The 19,196-nt window shown below is 37.1% G+C and overlaps 2 protein-coding genes, 1 long non-coding RNA gene and 2 pseudogenes across 3 annotated transcripts; 2 read left to right on the forward strand and 3 right to left on the reverse strand.

The window, feature by feature from the left end:
• Positions 1-2,990: 2,990 nt before the first annotated feature.
• Positions 2,991-3,704, forward strand: LOC123194118. Its single transcript, XR_006497227.1, has 2 exons — positions 2,991-3,127; positions 3,486-3,704. It is a non-coding gene; the product is annotated as an uncharacterized LOC123194118 (long non-coding RNA).
• Positions 3,705-4,863: 1,159 nt separating this feature from the next.
• On the reverse strand, positions 4,864-8,758 carry LOC123194539 (annotated as a pseudogene).
• A 922-nt stretch (positions 8,759-9,680) lies between these two features.
• On the reverse strand, positions 9,681-10,541 carry LOC123194112 (annotated as a pseudogene).
• A 1,072-nt stretch (positions 10,542-11,613) lies between these two features.
• Positions 11,614-12,893, forward strand: LOC123194896 (nuclear poly(A) polymerase 4-like; the record flags this gene model as incomplete). The annotated part of the gene is made up of 3 exons (XM_044608399.1): positions 11,614-11,736; positions 11,824-11,988; positions 12,144-12,893. Coding segments are annotated over exons 1-3 (1,023 nt in total), but the record flags the coding sequence as incomplete, so codon positions are not given.
• Positions 12,894-14,512: 1,619 nt separating this feature from the next.
• Positions 14,513-18,491, reverse strand: LOC123194110 (receptor-like protein kinase HSL1). The gene is made up of 2 exons (XM_044607261.1): positions 15,808-18,491; positions 14,513-15,716 (listed from the first exon to the last, which is right to left on the reverse strand). Exons 1-2 carry the CDS (start codon positions 18,437-18,439, stop codon positions 15,391-15,393), a joined length of 2,958 nt encoding a protein of 985 aa, XP_044463196.1. The 5' UTR covers positions 18,440-18,491; the 3' UTR covers positions 14,513-15,390.
• Positions 18,492-19,196: the final 705 nt, after the last annotated feature.

Consider the following 19,196-nt stretch of genomic DNA (forward strand, 5'->3'; position numbering starts at 1 on the left):
AAAGACCATATGCGTGACTTTTTTTTACCTGAACTACCAGAGCTTACCTCTGGTGCAGAACTTTGTCCAGTTTTTCCATATTTTTGTTCATAAATACTATACATATCAAATAAAAATTCTTGAACATATTCAACAGAATTTACATTGCTATTAATTGACAAATTTTCATTAATAACATCAAATAAATTTTGTAATCCATTAGTTTTTGCCCTAGGATCTAAAATAGTAGCTGCAGAATAAAGTAAAGGAATTTCACTCCAATATTTTTTAAATTTTTGTTCCATTTGCATACATATATTTTGAAAAGCATTATGAGAGTGACGATACCTATGTTCTTTAAATATATCACTTATTTCTACCATATTATATATTATAGAACAAGTTGTCGGATAATACACACCTGAGCAATGATCTGTGGCTGTTTTCAATGGCTCTAACAAGTTCATTAAAGCCATAGCTATTTCCCAATCTTGATCTGTCAAAAAAATAGGATCTTGCGAATCCATTGGTTGGGTATTGAAGTATCGTGTTATAGGAACTTCATACCCTTCGCATGCTTTCAACATGAGATATGTTGAATTCCACCTAGTGCTAATATCTATTTTTAATTTTTTCCTTCTTAACCCCATTGATTTACATAATTGATGATATGCTTGTACCCGTGATGGGGATGATGAAATATATGCAATGGCATGTCTAATTACTTCTAAATGTTTTTTTGCCAAACTCAAGCCATCTTGAGCGATTAAATTAATAATATGACATGCACACCTAACATGAAATAATTTTCCATTAAATGGAGGAGATAAATGATTATGCATATATTCAATAACTTTATTATTATTTTTAGCATTATCTAAAGTAATTGAAAAAATAGAATTATTAATTTTATATTCATCAAAAATATTTGCTAATGAACGATAAATTGCAAGACCATTATGTGGATATTCTAAATTTCTAAATGCAATAACTTTTTTGCATAATTGCCAATCAGAATTAATATAATGAGCAGTTGCACAAAGATACCCTATACGTTGATTTGTAGCAGTCCATAAATCAGAAGTTATTGAAATAACACCATTAAAATTACTTAATTCTCCAATAATTTTTATTTTCATTAGTTCATAATTTCTCAATATATCTGACCTAAGAGTTGACCTAGGAATTCTTCTAAATGCTGGTTGAATACTATTTTGCATCATCCATTCTAAAATTTCATCTTCTGCATAACTAAAAGGTTGATCAAAAGCAACGATATACCTGGGCATGTAATCTCGAACCTTCATTTGATCGTACGTAAAAGTTGACATTTCTCCCATATGTCCAGAACCGCTCGGACCTCCTGCTGAAGTGGCACCTGGACCAACAGATCGCGATCTGGTGAATGCAATTTGTTTTTGTCCTCTAAGTTCATGTGGAATTTTTTTTACAGTAATCAGTAACATGTCGGCGAAGATGTCCCGTCCCACTTGTACTTGCACATGTTAAACAAGAACCGCAATGTTTGCATACTGCTCGACGAATTAATTTCCCCTTTATTGTTTCCTCTATTCTATCAAAGTGTTCCCATACCATTGACGTTTGTTTTCTTTTTCTCTCTGTCGAACAATGCGAACCTGTACCCGTACCACTTTCACCTGTTGGTGCTCTACCTATCCCACCTTGTGCATCATCAATAATATCATCAACGCCAGCATGATAATATTCAAATGGATTGAATTCATTTGACATTGGATCCATTTGTAATATTTTGTAATGATAAAATTAAAATAAAATGAAATTAAAAATATAATAAATAGTTGAGATTGAGAGTTTGAGAGATTGGGAGTTTGAGAGATTGAGAGTTTGAGAAATTTGTAATTGTAATTGAAAATGAAAATGAAAAATTGAATAGGTTTTTATAGGAAAAAATCAATTAATTAAAAAAAAAATTAAAACAAAGTTTGGCAACGGCTACTGGCGCCAGTAGCCGTTGCCAACGGCTTCTGCCTCTGCCTTGTGGCAGAAGCTAGCCAACGGCTTCTGCCAAGGCAGAAGCCGTTCTGCCAAGCAGAAGCGTTCTGCCTGGGCTTCTGCCTGGGAGAAGCTTGCTTCTGCCAGGCAGAATTAGCTTCTGCCACCAGGCAGAAGCAGCTTCTGCCACCAGGCAGAAGTAGCTTCTGCCATTTGGCAGAATTTGCTTCTCCCATTTGGCAGAAGAAAAAATTAAAAAAAATTATATATATATGTGAACAGTGTCGGGCCGGGCCGGGCCAGCTCATGGGTTTAATATTAAGGCCCGGCCGATAAGCCCATGGGCCCGGCCCGGCACGCTACAGTACGGGCCGGGCTTTGTCGTGCCCGAGGCTTTTCTTCGTGCTTCGGGCCGGGCCTCCATTCGATCCGGTCCAATTGACGTGTATAATACACATTCATATGTGTCATGATATGATTAGTTATTGTTTTATTCTTAATTCAAAATCATCCAATCATATGATGACACATATAAATATGTATATATTTATATACTCAAAATAGATACACATAGTTTTATTATTAATTAAAATAGTTCACTTTTTTAATTTTTTATACATATGTAACTTTACTTTTTTTTATTGTATAAATATAATCATTTTTTAACTTATTTTTGTATTTAAAAAAACAAATTTTAAAATTTAGAGTTAACCGGATTAGGAATGGCAATTTGGACCCGATTTTAGGGGCCCCGACCCTCCCCGACCCTAACGGGGAGGGGATTCCCCGATAAAAACGGGGAAAGGGGCGGGGATGGGGATGAAAAAAATCTCCGTAATCGGGGACGGGTCGGGGACGGGGATACATATGTCCCCGGCCCGCCCCTCCCCTCCCCGCCCCTCCCCGGCCCGCCCCGCCCCGGCCCGCCCCTCCCCTCCCCCTAAATCCAATATATTAATATATTTACTAAAATTATAACTTTAATAAGTTTTATTACAAAATTGCCACCCATTTTTTAACCCTAAATCTAAATCTCTTTTTCCTTCAATTTTTCACTCCACAGCCACACACTCTCTCTCCCAGCCAAAGCTTCCATTTTTCTCTCCACAGCCACACACTCCCTCTCCCAGCCAAAGCTAAAACAAAGCAGAGACTAAAATTTCTCAATATTAAGGTTGTATTGCTTTTTGTTTCCTTTTTGTTTCATTTTCGTTTCTGTGGAAATTTGTTCCAGCTTGTTTTGGTGTCATGAGATGATGTTTTGGTGTATAGTATAATTACAAGGGATTAATTGAATCAACTACAACCAACTGCAGTAAAGCTGAGTAAGAAGTGGTTGGTTTGTCAAATGTAGTCCCAAATCATGATTATTCATACTTGTAGTTACTAGCTGCCCTTTGGGTTAAATAAACTTTGCTGCAAGGCTCGTAATTAGTGGATGCTTTTGCTGCTTTATCAAAGTGGCCATTCATTTTGGTGTTGGAGCTAATAATGTGGTGTTTCTCATTTTATTACTATTATTTGTTATCCAGTTTCTGGCTATCCAATGAGTGCCGCCCGCTGCATTGCAAGAATTTGTGAGGCTCTGGAAGACAAGTGAGATATATTATAAGTTAATTTAACTGCCCCCAAAGGGATTAGTTCAATTTTTGAGTAATTTATTTTTGTATCCATTATGTAAACAAAGTATCTAACTCGAAGATATTTGTCAAAAATGAAATTTATGAGACTTTTGTGAATGTTGGTGTTTACATGTTGGAAGGGATTAAGTTAAGTTTCAGTTTTTTTGAGTCACCATTTTGAGCTATGTTTTTGGACCGGATCTATATTTACGGGTATGGGGAGGGGATTTTTCCCCATGGGGACGGAGAGGGGATGGGGCGGGGATTTTTCCCCGCGGGGACGGGGAGGGGATGGGACGGGGATTTTTTCCCGCGGGGACGGGGAGGGGATGGGGAGGGGACGGGGATTCTTTATTATCCCCGTAACGGGGACGGGCCGGGGACGGGGATTGATATTCCCTACGGGGACGGGGACGGGGATTGATATCCCCTCCCCGCCCCTCCCCGTTGCCATCCCTAAACCGGATAGGTTAACTGGTTGACAATGCCTATATAGGCTGGTCCATTGAGTATGACCGGGTAAATTAGTCAGCCAAGTAAATATATTATTTTATACCTTTATTGGGTGGGCCATGACTGAATGAGTAAAAAGTCTTAAAATATTTTTGATATTTTATATTTTTAATTATATATGTATAATAAAAAAATACACACACACATATATATATATATATATAATGACGGTATTTTAATTAGTATTTTATTATTTTTCCACCTTATAAATTATTATATATATTTATTTTTAAAATTAATAAATGATATATCTGAAATTGACTAAATTGAATTTATAAAAGAAGTTGTTTCATTGCTAATTTCACTTGTGCGGAAATGATTAATGATTATATGTGGTCACTAAAAGCCACAGCTAATTAACACCAATAAGAGGAAAAATTGGTTCACGCCCAACTTTAAAAAATAAAAAACAATAGTACTTTTACATATTTTGAACTATATTTTATTTAAAAGAAACTCAATTTTATAAAATTAATGAATAGTGTAAAAGATTATCAAATCTTGTAATTTGACTAAGAATTGAATAATATATAACTAATGGAAGGATTAATATTATGTTAAGTAATATATATTTATATAATAAAATTATATATATTTATTTTAATTACATAAATAATATATATTTGATGGGTATTATCAAACGATTGAATAAATTAATACTTAATTATATAATAATATATATTTAATATATATTTATTTATATACTCAAAATATTTATTTATAGTGGTGCTCACATTAGGAACATCTCAACTACCCCTGTTACAAACATCTTTAACTAATCAAGTTTGAAGGGCTTGTAGGCATGGAGACCCTTGATCAAGCCTTGAATGGCGCCACATACTACGGCCATGGCGGCCAGCAAACACACCTAATTCAGAAGGTGGGGACTCACCCACTTGCCACTTCCTCGTTTTAGATTTATCCGGACAAAGTACATCTCCAGAGGGAAATAAGCTGTCGAGGGCCAGTAGCCAATGGCTTCAAGAAGTGCAAGCACTTCATTGAAGAAATGCAACGCCATGGAAATTACAGTTGCAGTTACCACAAAAATGGTTCTCCAAGTTAGCCTGAAGAAATTTACACTAAACGGCAACTTCTTCTTGCCGATGCTTAAAGGGTATTCATGGCTAATGATCTTTGAATTAGGCCACATCTTGCTAGCCCTTGCTTCAACCGTACTGAATACAAGTTGAGCCGCTACCTATTCGTCCAAAGAAAAACTAAAGAGAAACTTAAAGAGGGGCGTTTGACTCAAATTATCCAAAATTATTTTTTATTACTAATAATATGTTATTTGATTTATCAAATAATAACTAATAATTTCATATTATCAATAGTGATATAATTAATAGAATAATATTATGTGTATATATTTTTAATACATAATTTAGATTAGGGATGACAATGTGGAGGGGTAAGAGAGGATCTCAATACCCGTTCTCGTCCTCGTTCTCACCCCCATCGTCATCCCGATCGCCGTAAGGGATATCAATTTATGTCCTTGATCCGTCCTTATTATAGGGATGAAAATAATTCTCTGTCTCCTCCCTACGAAGAAAAACCCCACCACCCTCCCTGTTTTCACAGGAAAAAAAATCCTCTCCCCGTACCCAAAAGAAAAAATCTATTTCTTATACCCTCTAAATACAATATAAATATATTAAATAACAAAATTAAATAAAATTAAAACCAACCTACTATTTTAAATGTTACAAATATAATATATTAACTACTTTAATATGCGTAATAAAAACCTAAATAAATTTAAAAAATATAAATAATCTAAAATTATAAATATATGTTAATATCTTAAGTAAATATATTAATATAAAGGGATGGGGACAGAGACAGGGGCAGGGGCAGGGGCAGGGGCAGGGGCAGGGGCAGGGTGGGGAAGGAGTGGGACGGGAGGGGACACATGTATCCATGTCCTCTATTGCGGGGATTTTTTTAATTCTCACCCTCATCCCTTTTCCTATTTTTATCAGGAAATCCTCTTTTCGTTAAGGTCGAGGCCCTTAAAGTCGAGTTGAAATTGTCATATCTAATTTAAGTATATAGATAATGTGTTATCATATGATTGAATATTACTTTATCTTTAATTTAAAATCATTTAATTATATATGACACATTATTGTATACCAAAAATGTATATGTATAATTTTATTAGTGGCACATAATATAAAGGTCATCTAATTATCATCTTCACATGAATATTAAAATATTACTAAAGTTATCTTGATTTTATTATAATTTTATCTTTACTTATTAATTTTTTAGAACAAAAATACTTTTATTTTAATTAACATAGTAATATAAACAATATTTTAGAATAATTTTATTAAATATAATAATAATTTATATTTAAAAATGTTATAAATAATTTATTTTTGTTGTAATTTTTCATTTTTAGCCCAACGATTTTTAATGGGGAGAAACATGTGAGACACAAGGGATTTAGAGAAAACCTGATATGCTCCCAGTAGGTGCACCACAGTGAGGTAATTGGCTAAATCAATCAACCAAAAGGGCTTGTAAAATCCGAAGCCAGTCAGCATGTTGCCGGGCGCTTGGTTCCCAAATGCAGCTTAGCCAAGGCAGCCGCATAACAGGTTCAAAGTTGTGGCTACAAGGATGGCTATTATGTTAGCCTTACTCATGACTGTTTTCTGGGGGTGAGGACCTCAATGTGTTCTCAATATTCAAGCAGAAATCATATGACCTCAATTATAAAGATTCACTGCAAAAGTAAAACTTTTTTTCGCTTACTTGAATTTCAATCAAGATAGGGGTATACGAGCAAGCAAGTGTCATGCCTCCCATTGCTCTAAACATCCTCCAAACTTTCTCTTCTGCTGCTAAATCTGGCCCAATGTCCACTCCTGTGAGAGTGCCCTTTTCTGCTTTCCCTGTTAAAATCTCAGAGCCTTTTATGGTTTGTTGATATAACAATCATTTGAGCCCATCATTGGGGCCTCTGGATCTATAACTGTAGAATTCATGGTAAATTGGTAAGCAGAAAAACACCCAACAAATTAGTTCATTTACCTGAAGGCAATTCTGGCAGATGCCAGCCCCATTCCAATGCCCGAATACGAAAAAGACATGATTGCAGCGACGGTGGAGAACCATTTTAACTTATGAAAGTTTGGGGTTTGTGACAGAAGAATTTCAGTAATTCCAAAAGCAATCATGTATGGATAATTTGAAAACTTGCAGGGCGTCGAATGTCCTTCCTTGTGAAAACAATTCGATTTGCGTATGGCCCTGGAAATTTGTTGAAAAAGAATCGAACTGAATATAATTAGACCCGGCTTAATTTAAAAGCTAATCAATGTAACTTGATACACGTAGCTTACCCCATGCTTATTGATGTTGTGATGGTATAGCCTACTAGCATCCCACTGAGGAGTATAAACCGGACCAACTCACAAACCTTGTACTTGTTTCCACCTAATAAAATATAAACCACCCAGAAAAATCAAAATCAGATTCAACATAATTTTACCTTGATGTGATTGGATGTAAATCTTATTATATATATAAACTTGCCAAAGTAACATTTGACAGCCTCCCCATCATAAGAATAATTTCTCTTGCCAGAGACGGGAGCTCTGTAACAATCTGCTAAGAGACCACCTGTATATAATGATATGCCTGAGCAGATTAAAAGAGTTGCAATGCCAGCGAGCCATCCCAGCTCCCCCAGGCCAGTGACAGCACTCCAGAGCCCAGAACCGCTGTAATTATATGTGCACTTGCAGTCCACACTGTTCCTGTGCAACTCACCAAAATATAAGAATCATGTATTGTTATTTTTAATAAAATTCAGCATTGCCAATAACACAATTATAAATTTCTTGATGTTGGCTAAATATATTTTTGGTTTAATAAAATTGGATAATTGAATAGTTTAATATCAATTTACATATGAACTTAAGTGATCAATGAAGATAAGTTTAATACATTTAAAGTTATAACCTGAGTAGACAATCTATATGTGAGCCTTAAAGTTTATTGAACCTTGATGGGGCAATTAGCTTATTATATATATTGGCTAGGTCCTGTTCTAAATCCTGATGCAATATAACTGCAATATAACTTATCATATTTAAAATTGTCATTCATAAAGGTTTTTGGAGTGAAAGGTCAAATCACATCAAGAAGAGTTTTACGGATTCAAATTGTATGATGTTTCACGTATTCCTATAATCCTAAATTTTGATTCAGTATTTTATGACTTATGCGTAGATCTTGTGGATTTAAGATTGCATATTTTATGCATTTTTATGCAAAATATCTTACACACAATACATGCATCTGGATTTGTTGGCCAAATATGGCAAGAAGCCAAGTTACCAAGAAATGATTAGGACTAATATGGTATGAAACTATGAATGCCAGCCAGGTTTCTCGTGGGCTGCCTGCCAACTGCGAAATTAACGAAGTCTTAAGATTATCAAATCAATTTCGATTGTTTAGATGTATGAAACTGAAATCAGATTATGCCAAACACAAAAGTTACATGCATGTAGAGTTTAAAAGTACAAATGAATGTGTTCCATAAAAAAGGATCAAAATCATAAGTTTAAGGCAGGATAAATACCGGTTCTCTTAGACCTTCCATCTTCATCAACCTCCCTGCTATCTGCAACTTTGTTAATATTCATACTGATTCACAAAGTTGGTGAGCAACAAACAGAATAATGGCTTGCTTTACTTGAGGCAGGAGAAACAAAGGTAGTTCTTGAGAAATTGTTTTTTTAAGAGTCTAGTCTGAGAATGTTCACCATCCTGGCTTCACTGGACTCATATTTATGCTGTATTGGGAATGCTATCTAGGCAGAAAACTTTTATTTTGATGTATGTATCAGCATTCAGCAGATTTCATAAGCTGGGTTTGGTATGGCAGGTCCTAGGCTTATTACAACACGTATGTGAATGCTATGAGGAAACTGGACACTCATTTGCCATTTTTCAATCAGTTCTTTCCTGAATTTTTTACACGTGACACACTTTAATGTTTAGTCGTGAAAATTTATTGAAGTCTTAAATTCTCTTTCATATGCATTCAATCTGCCGGATTCGGAGAATCCTAATCAAAGTTAAAAGGAAAATTTTCTTATATATAGCTTTCTGAAGGCATTGGGCATTGTATAAATAGACGAACAAATCTTACATGTATCAAACTTATCTTATCAGATTGTCGCCGAACCCAATTCAGATTGCATAACATGTAAGAAAAAAAATCACAATTCCTTTCACAACAATGTTTGTTCTTCTGTCAAAATTTATCCATTGTATTACTTTAAAACTGATTGCACAATAGCTTGCTGTTTTTCACTTAAATGGGTGATTGATAATTAGATAAGTCTAGTTTAGTTTGTTAAACACTGTTCAATGTAAAAATTAGTGTAATCTAAGTTATACGGAAAGCAACGCAGAGGGCATTTAGTTGGGGATAATCTTTGAAATTCAGTAATCTATCTTTTATTGTTGTCTTGCCTCATTAATCTGCTATGGTTTAAGCTTATGTCCATTTCTGAACTCTCATAAGACTGTTCCAGGCTTATAAAACAGGAATTAGAGAACTTTGTATAATTGGTTTTCTATTTTCTTTGACCAAGAAAGAGTATGAAACAAACAACTATGTTGAGCAGGGAACTCTCATAACACTGTTCCAGGCTTATAATCGCATGGCGTACATGGATGATGACAATACACCCATGAAAAACACATTAGAATGGTTGGAATGGTCAATAATGTTAGCTGTTCATTTCACCTGTACTCAAAAGACGGCACTGGAGGAGCATCAAAGCTCTCCATGACCTCTGTCTTACTTCCACTATTCTTCACTGATTCCTCCTTTTTACCACCAAAAAACCCTCCAAACCAAGAAGATGAAGAGGAAGAAGATGACGACGACGATGGACTCCCAACTGTTGAAGGGGCTTGACCTGGCAATTGCCCCACTGGATATCCAGGTACACCACCCATGTTTGGAACTGGCTCTTCCATGATGGGGATATTCTGTGGTGCACTCAGAACCTTATTTAGCATGATCCCAGCTCCTTCAATAAAAGCAAGCAAGACCCCACAAAAAATTGCTGATTTGGAAGCAGCACCAAGTCCCCGACGCGTTGAAAGAAGCCCTCCAGTGGCAGCACCAGCTATGATCGGGTTCCACGGATCCTCTTTCTGTCTAACATAGACCATTGTGCAGTCAAAAGTGGAGAAGAGGCCACCCCACACAGCAAAACTACCATCAATACGAGGTGCATTCATTCGTACAGCCTGAGCGCCTCCAATTAAACGTGAACCAGAAGGAGAGTTACATATGCCTTTTAAGAAGTGGAATGCTGCACCTCCAACTGCACCCATTCCAAATGCACCACCAACATCATCAAGAATACGATCAGGACAAGGCTCTCAAGAGATTTCTGGGGTCCCCATAGACAAAGAAAGAAGATAAATCTAGCACGCCCACACGCCTGCACGTAAAAGGCAAAGAGTGGAAAAGAAAAAGAGAGAGAGATTTAAAACCTTGCACCCCAATTAATTTTAAATAAACAAAACATTTGACCCAAACATGGGCTTCATCCATAAATATATAGCAAGGATTTTGGTGTTTCCTGCATCAAAGTCAAAAAGGTTAATAACTCTTTAATCAAATCCTGAGTTTTCTTTGATTTATTAATCAATCAAGATACTATCAGACATTTAAGCAAGAACCCATCAAAACCACAAAACATACAAACTTAAATTTTTCAATAATATCTCTGAAACAATGCTACTAACAAACAAACACAAATTGCAAAAATAAACCACCAAAAAGAACAAAATCCAAAATATAAATCAATGTAAGATATCAATCCAACAGAACTCTTTCAAACTGAAGAGGTCTCAATGAGCTAAAAATTCAACAATAAAGTTTTGATTGAAACATTTACACAATAAAACATCCATCTCTAGAAATCATAGCAATTATGGTTTCCAGGGTATTTTTTCTTGTTTAGAAGCCATTGTTGAGCTCAACCTCTGTAATTTGTAATCAAGATTTACTTAAAAGATAAAAACATTAAACGAAATCAAAACTGGAAATTGCTTAGATTACAAAATAAAGGGGAAAGTAAAAACTAACAAGAAGGCTTTCTTCGTTTCCTGTAATTTACTTTTCATATTAAAAAAAAAAAAATTATCAAAACTTTTTTTTTTAAAATTTTCCCATGAAAAAAGAGAAAGGAGTCGAATACCTGTGGAAATGTTAGTGTGATCAAACAGAAGAGAAGGCAAGGAGAACCAGTCACAGCAATTGAAGGGGAACCGATTAGGGCATTTCGTTCTTTATTCGAACATCGAATTTTACCCACGTGCTTTCACTCAAAGCAACCCCAAACTTCTAAAATATAAAAAATTTACCATATTTTGTGGTTTATCATCATTTCCCATGTCAGCCATTTATGAGCATGTAGGTTGTTTACTGCACACAGTTTACACACAGCCATTCAAATACAGTGCACACAGTTTATGTTCAACCCACATGGTGACAACAAGAACAATGACACATTCAAATACAGTGCGCACAGTCTCTGTAAGTACTCTCCGAGTTATGATGGAGCAGTTCCAGTTTGGTCACAAGATCTGTGAGGTGAGTGCATAATTGGTAATATATCTTCCATTGTCTTTCCACATTTCACTATTGAGGCCCTTTCCTTCCTTATTTGTTCTAATGTAGGACATTGAGTTCAACAAAGTCCAATGGAGTGCACTTTTTGAGCCTTATCTTTTCTTTGAGGCATACAAGAACTATCTGCAGGTTGACATAGTTGCAGCAGATGCCAATGATTTGCTGGCTTGGAAGGGTTGGGTGGAGTCACGGTTTAGGCAACTTACCTTGAAGGTAAAAGTTGTCTTCAGAACATTATTTTGAGAGGCTATAACCTGCTACTTTTTCAGTCAAGTTTTGTGAATTACTTATGATAATTTCCTTTTAAATGATTGAAGACATGAAGTCTACATCTTTCTAATACTTGATTTTCATGTATCTCTATGCAGATAGAGCGGGATACAAATGGGATGCTGCAGTGCCATCCATGTCCAAATGAATACATAGACACATCCAAGCAGTGCCCAAATTTTGCGTTTTTCATGGGTTTGCGGAGGAAAGAGGGAGCAAGTGATCAAGAACGTCAACAATTTGACATACGAGGAACGGTCGATAACTTCAGGCAAGAGATAGGCATGTACATGTTTTGGAAACCTGGGATGGATATATTTGTTTCTCATGTACGCAGAAGGTGGCTTCCTGCTTTTGTTTTCCCAGATGGATATAAACGGTCTCGACCATCTAGGAACTTAAATGATCAGGCAGGAAAAGCTTGCGATGATGTCTCTGCATCTTACGGAAGACATGATAAGAGAAAAAATAAGCACGAAACCGCGGAGGTGCAGCCAAACAAAGCCATGAAGAGGGCCTCTGTTAGTCCACAAAGGCCGGTGCCTTTTTCTCCAGAATGTGGTGCAAGTAGTTCCAGTGTAGCATCTCAGATTGGCTATAATGCAGGATTTTGTCATTTGCCGTCTCTAGGTGCCAGGTCATCTGGTGAGAATTTGGTGAGTGAAAAAGATTGTTCTGTAGCTTATATGCCATTGGGTGAAACTGTTGATCATAAGTCAGATGCTGCAAATGAGCGGATTTTGATGCATGTAAACAGTTTTCCTGTTGTTAGCAATGAGGTTCCATCGGCCAAATTGGTGGAAACCATTCCTAAGCTTGTTTCATGTGAAGTACTTAAAGCTGAAACTGCACAGATGGGTTCGGCCATCATGGAGGGTGTCAACGCTGTATCCTCTGGAGGACTGTTAGATTGGAAAGGGGGTGCTGTTAAGGTTGGTCAAGAACTAGTCAAACCATGTAATCAGACTGAAGTATTACAAATGGCTGAAAGGGTATTTGAGTCAAAATCCAGCACAAAGAACCCCAATTGCGAGGTGAGTTTCCCTGTGGGTTAAAGATGGCAGTTGATCACTGGAAGTTTTGGAGATAGTGAAGTCAGGAGTCTTTGCAGGGTGGTGAGTATACTGCTGATTTGGGCACACTTCTGGAAAATGCATGTCCAAAGGAAGCGGGGTATTTCAGAATAGCTTGTCAGAGGAATTGGAGGTTCATATACCTTTCATCTTAATTTGATTATGTTATAATTTGATTTGGTTATAGTTGGCTAATATGCTGCTTAAATTTTGTATGTTTATATACCACTCATTTTGTGTAGCTAGGCAACTTGGGTGACTGTACCATGGCTAAGTCTGAAAAGCTTATTCCGTGTATACACTTTCAACTTAATACTTTCTTCTGCTCCTCAGCATTGCTGACTTCATCTTCTTGCAACTGCCTCAAGTGTTCTTCTCAAATTCCTTCTTATTAAACTTGTTAAATGTTTTACTCAAGCACCCTCTTGACTGGTGCATATGTGGTGGCAGGCTCTTCACCATATGTATACTATGTTTCCAATAACTGTGCTTAAGAGCCTGATTATGTTTTGTGTTCTGGGGATCTGATAGGCTCGTTCTCTTATTTCTTATCTATAATATGTCATTGGGCACCCAAGTTAACTTATTACACATTTCTTGTTCTATCTAGACAAATAATGCACTTGGAACCATTGTCCAATCTCAAGATGGAGCTAGGTCAGAATCTTTGCAGAAGCCGATGACAAGGCATGTGTTTTTGCACCCACATTTTTTTATGCAAATCGTGATCTTTTTATGCTCTCCTTTTGGTTTCTGTGGTTTTTTTGTGGCGGATTGAGCTTGGAGACAACAGCATAAAGTTTGGGAAGTCTGTCATTCTGTAAAATCTGGAAATCACTGCTAGGACAGAGAAGAGATCAATTACCTCGGTAAGTTCCTCATTTATTGCAGGCCAGCATGATCACTTACATAAAAGAATTCAATAGGGGTGAAAGCTTCCCAAGTTGGGCTGCAGTCGACCACGCACTGATCATAACTGGAGATTTAGCTTATAGTTTTAGGTGTTTGCTGTCCTGAGCAATGATCGGGGTTGCCCAAGAAACTTATTATGTACACTGGTGCTTTATAGACTCCTTGACCTTTATTAGAGCTGTGCTGTACTCATTTTAGGTGAGTCGTTTGATTGGGACGTGTGTCTATAAAAATAGACCCTGTTGGATAAGATCTGGATTTGTGCTCTCTGTGTTTCAGATTTTATAACACACTTAACTGTTTGTAGTTATATCAATTACATCTTTTTAGTTTTGTGATGTACACTTTTTTCTAATACACTTAACTTTTTGTAGTTAGGCAAGCTCAAACTTGGTTTTAGCCTTAGTCACAACTCACCTAGTGGCGAAAGGACTGAAGTCCAAAGTTGAGATCTGTTGATGAATTAACTTGAAATATATACGTGAGTATTTAAACCTAGTGGACAGGGATTCCATTATACAGAGTACAAACCTGAAGTGGCAACAGGACTCATGCTAAAGCAACACTCAGAATAATGTTAGGGCCAAAGTATATGTTAAGAAGAAATCAAAGGAGAAAGGAAGACTGACAAGTGGCAGCCAGATAAGGAGAGTTCAAGATGATCAATCAAGCCAGGAAAGTATTATGAGTCAAAGGCAGCAGGTAATGGAAGCTAGGAGCATGTACCAGATCCTAGGGGAATTAAAAGATGAGGTGACATTCTCTGAGAGAAACAGCAGGCGCGAAGGAGTGGAAAAAGGAGTATAAAAAGACTTGGAGGACAGAGAAAAAGAAGAGTATTGGAGAAGTAAAGGAAGGGTAGGGAGAGACAGCCTCTCGAAAAGCTGGAGCAGGTTTGGGGATTGTAAAGGGAACTGAGTACCTTGTTCTTTTGAATGTATTTTGCTATGGATATGTAACATTGACAGGAAACTTGATTGTTGAATGTAACATTCCATTAATGAATGAAATAAATTCATATGTTTTGCTGTGAATGAATCTCTGTCTGTGAATTAATTACATTGAATATATCACATTGGAGAAAACAATCTGGAATATCCTTAACGGCTTGAGTAGTTGGACTGGTGGAAGACACTTCTGGAAAAGCTGCTGCAGAAAATGCTTCAGTCATCAGCATAGAAGAGCACTGCAGTAGGGAGTAGTTCTGCTCCATCTGAAGGTCTGTATCAGAATCTTGTTGCAATTTTATATGAGACTATCATTTTCTCCTCCATCAGTCACCCTGTTACTGCACTTATAACTATAAAGATAGTTAGCAGTGCCAGGAGCGGGAGCTGCATCAGCCTCACTTTCTGTCTTTCTACCCATAAGCTTCTCCAGGATTACACAGACGAAGAATCTCCAAAACGTCTTTCATCGAAGGCCTATTGTTTGGCGAGGTGCTTGTACAAATAAGTCCTAGTTTATATACTGTGGTCATTTGTTCCAGGTAATCTGGTTCCTTTATCTCTGGGTCGAAAACATCCATGATAGGCTTTTCTTCTGCATAGTGTCTCCATGCCCATTCTGCAAGGTTCGTATGTTCATCTCCGTTATTTGCTTCTTTCCCTGTCACCAACTCCAGCAATACCACTCCAAAGCTGTAGATATCAATCTTTTCATTCACTTTTGTTGTGTAAGCATACTCTGCAATGAAATAAAAGAATTACGTTGATGCGGATGCTACAATTTGTGTTATGAAAAGAACAAAAATTATCAGTTTGTGAATGCTTCTTACCCGGAGCAAAATAACCAAAAGAGCCTGCCACCGCAGACATTGTGTGAGGCTCTCCCTGTTTAGCCAACATCTTAGCCAGTCCAAAATCTGCAATTTTTGCTTGGAATTCAGAATCTAACAAGATATTGTTAGACTTTACGTCTCGGTGAATGATCTGAGGTGTGCAGTCATGGTGCATATAGCATAGACCTTGGGCAGCTCCGGTGGCAATCTGAAGTCTCGTTGGCCACTCGAGAACAACATGATGAACTGAATTGGTCCCTGGTGCAGATCTTCTCTTCCTTGCATGAAGCCATCTATCCAGGCTTTGGTTTTGCATATACTCATACACAAGAAGCTTTGAGTTCTCACTCGAAATGCAGCACCACAACTTAACTATATTTGAATGCCGAATCGTGCCCAATATTTGAATCTCTGCAATAAACTCCTTCTCCAACTTTTCATCCAGTTTTCTGTTATTCCAGATCCTTTTCACAGCAACGAATTCACCTGAACCGTTGATGGCAATCCGGTAGACCTGTCCTGAGCCCCCACTTCCAATCAGATTACTTTCTGTCAAATTTGACAGAATGTTTGATTCTGTGAAATCCAGCCTATGGAAGGAGGTGAGCTTCCATGTCGCAAGCTCTTGCTTTTGCGTTTTATTCTGGTAGTCTCTAAACACAAACAAGCCCAATAAAACTGCAACTAAGAGAACAAAGAATGCAAGAGCTAAAATCACAGCAAGGTGTTTGGGCGAAATTTTGCTGGAGCCACGGTGTTCGGTGTTGCAACTTGGAAGGTTAAGAATTGGAGTATCAACACAAAGATTGGAGTTGTTAAAGAAACTGTCTTCATATGCAAGGTTATTGAGCTCTTTTGGGATCTCTCCTGAAAGTTTGTTGGATGACAGGTTGAGAAGTGTAAGCCTCAACCGACCCAATTCAGGTGGGATTTCGCCAGAGAATTGATTCCCTGATAGATCTAAATAAAGCAGAACGGGAAAAGACCCAAATGCTGCAGGGATTTTACCAGAAATTTGATTCCTGGAAAGATTCAACTTAGTAAGTGTCTGCCAGGAAATTATATGGGAAGGCAGTGCACTTGAAAGTTGATTGCCATCAAGTAGTAGACTATTGAGACGAGAAAGACTAGTTAACTCCACCGGAATTTCACCAGAGAAGAGGTTGTTGCTTGCCTCAAAAACACTCAAATTTTTCCAGGAAGCAACTCCAGGAGGGATTTGCCCTGAAAATCTGTTGTCACTGATTTCCAGCCTTGTCAAATTCCATGCCAATTTGCTAGGCAACCGACCCGAAAAAGAATTGTTGCTCAGCATCAAGGTTGACAGATTGAAAGCTGTGCAGATGCCCGACAGAATCTCTCCGGAGAAGTTGTTGTCGTAAAGTTGAACAGTGCGCAAAGTGCTACAATTTCCAAGCGATTTTGGCACCTGGCCGCTAAGATTGTTAGAGAAAGCAACCACTCCTGTCAAAACACCAGCAGCACATAAATGTTGCGGCAGGGGACCGCTGAATTGATTAGAAGACACCTCAAATGCTAGAAGCTTTGAATAGAGTCCTAATTCTGGTGGCAAGACTCCACTCAGCTTGTTCTCAAACACGCGAAAAACTGTCACAGAAGGCATTAGGCCTATACTTGAAGGCAACTCTCCGGAAAACTGATTTGAAAAGAGATTAAACAGTTGCAGATGTTGCAACTTCCCAAAGTCTTCTGGTATGGAACCGGTTAAATTATTGGCCGAAAGATCAAGCTCAACCAAATTCCGATTTTCAAACGAATTGGGCAACTCCCCAGATAGCTTATTGTGGAAGAGATACAAGAAAGTTAAGTTCTTTAATGAAAACAATCCAGCAGGAATAGGGCCTGTCAAGTTATTTATTGCCAAAGAGAGGGTCACAAGATTAGTAAGATTAGTGAGAGATTCCGGGATTTCACCCATCAAGTTTGCTTCATTAATCCACAAAATCTGCAACTTCTTTAACTTTCCAAATTCGACTGGAATTCTAGCAGGTTTAAACTTGCTATTCATAGCCAATCCCAGCACTTCGAGATTAGATAAGTCACCGAGTTCTTTCGGAAACGTGCCGTCGAACTCATTTTGATAAAGATACAGCGTATGCAACTGCGACAATCGGCTTATGCTCGGAGGAATATCGCCGGAAAAGTTGTTGCCCCCGAAGTTGATGTATTGGAGAGCCGAAAGGCGGTCAATACTGTCTGGAATTGGACCCACGAAAAGATTCTGAGAAAGGTCGAGAATTTGAAGCCTGGTGCAGTTCAATATACCGGGAAACTCTCCGGGGATGTCGTTGACGGAAAGGTCAAGGATGGTTAAATTTTTCAGGTTGCAAATTGTTGGTGGAATGTTTCTGGTGATGGTTTTGTTCGACAGCCAAATCCCGGTGACAGAATTTTCTGTGCAGTTGATTTCTGGCCAGTCACAAGGTGATGACGTGGTGTTCCAGGAATTGAGAGATGGTGGATTTCCCAGTTCTTTCTTAAGGTTGAGGAGGATGGACAGCTCTTTTGCGTTCGGAATTTGGGAATTTACTTGGATGGGCATGGAGATTAGAAGGAGAACGAAAATAGTAACCAGAAGTACCGTAAATAGGAAGGGTAATTTAGGCATTTTGGGTATTTTGGTTAGTTACTTCGATTGAGTTTTTGCCGGGAACAAATGCAACTGCGATTTGAAATTTAGTTAGGGAAGGGAAGGGGCATATAATTTATATGTAAGGCTTTGGAAATGAAAATGACTCTAGAAATGAATATAATTGCAGAAGATGCCACTATTAGTCAAATTTCGTATTATGTACCATCCCAGATCAACGTATCTGTAAATTTCGATGGATGGGTCCTGCCCGCCAGATGACGTCGAAGTGAAATTACAAATAAGTCCAAAATCCATCTGGCCCTTGTTTCTTAACATCTACCCATAGTGCAACTGTATTGCTTTTAGTTTTCTTACGCTATTTGTTTCTTTTACGTGAATTAAAAGAAAAAAAATTTTATTGTTCTATTTCTCGTAATTAAATATGAGATTAAATTGGTTGAGCCTCGTGGAGGAATAGACTAATTGATATTTCATTTTTTACTGTTTTAGACATGGTAAATCTTCCTTAATAGTAAATAAGAGAATGAAAAAAACAATTATAAAAAATATAAAATATTTAAATACAAGTTTAATGTAACACAATGTCATATATTATAGCACTATTTTAATAAAAATAATGAACATTAAAATCTATTATTGTAAAATTGCTTGGAAATAAAACTAATAAAATAATAAAATTTTCATCTTAAATTGGTTATCGAAGTAAACTGTCTTTTTTTTATTTCAACAATTTAAATAATAAAATGATGAATTACAAGAAAAAATAAAAATA

Source organism: Mangifera indica, chromosome 13 (assembly GCF_011075055.1).
Source record: "Mangifera indica cultivar Alphonso chromosome 13, CATAS_Mindica_2.1, whole genome shotgun sequence".
Taxonomy (NCBI): domain Eukaryota; kingdom Viridiplantae; phylum Streptophyta; class Magnoliopsida; order Sapindales; family Anacardiaceae; genus Mangifera; species Mangifera indica.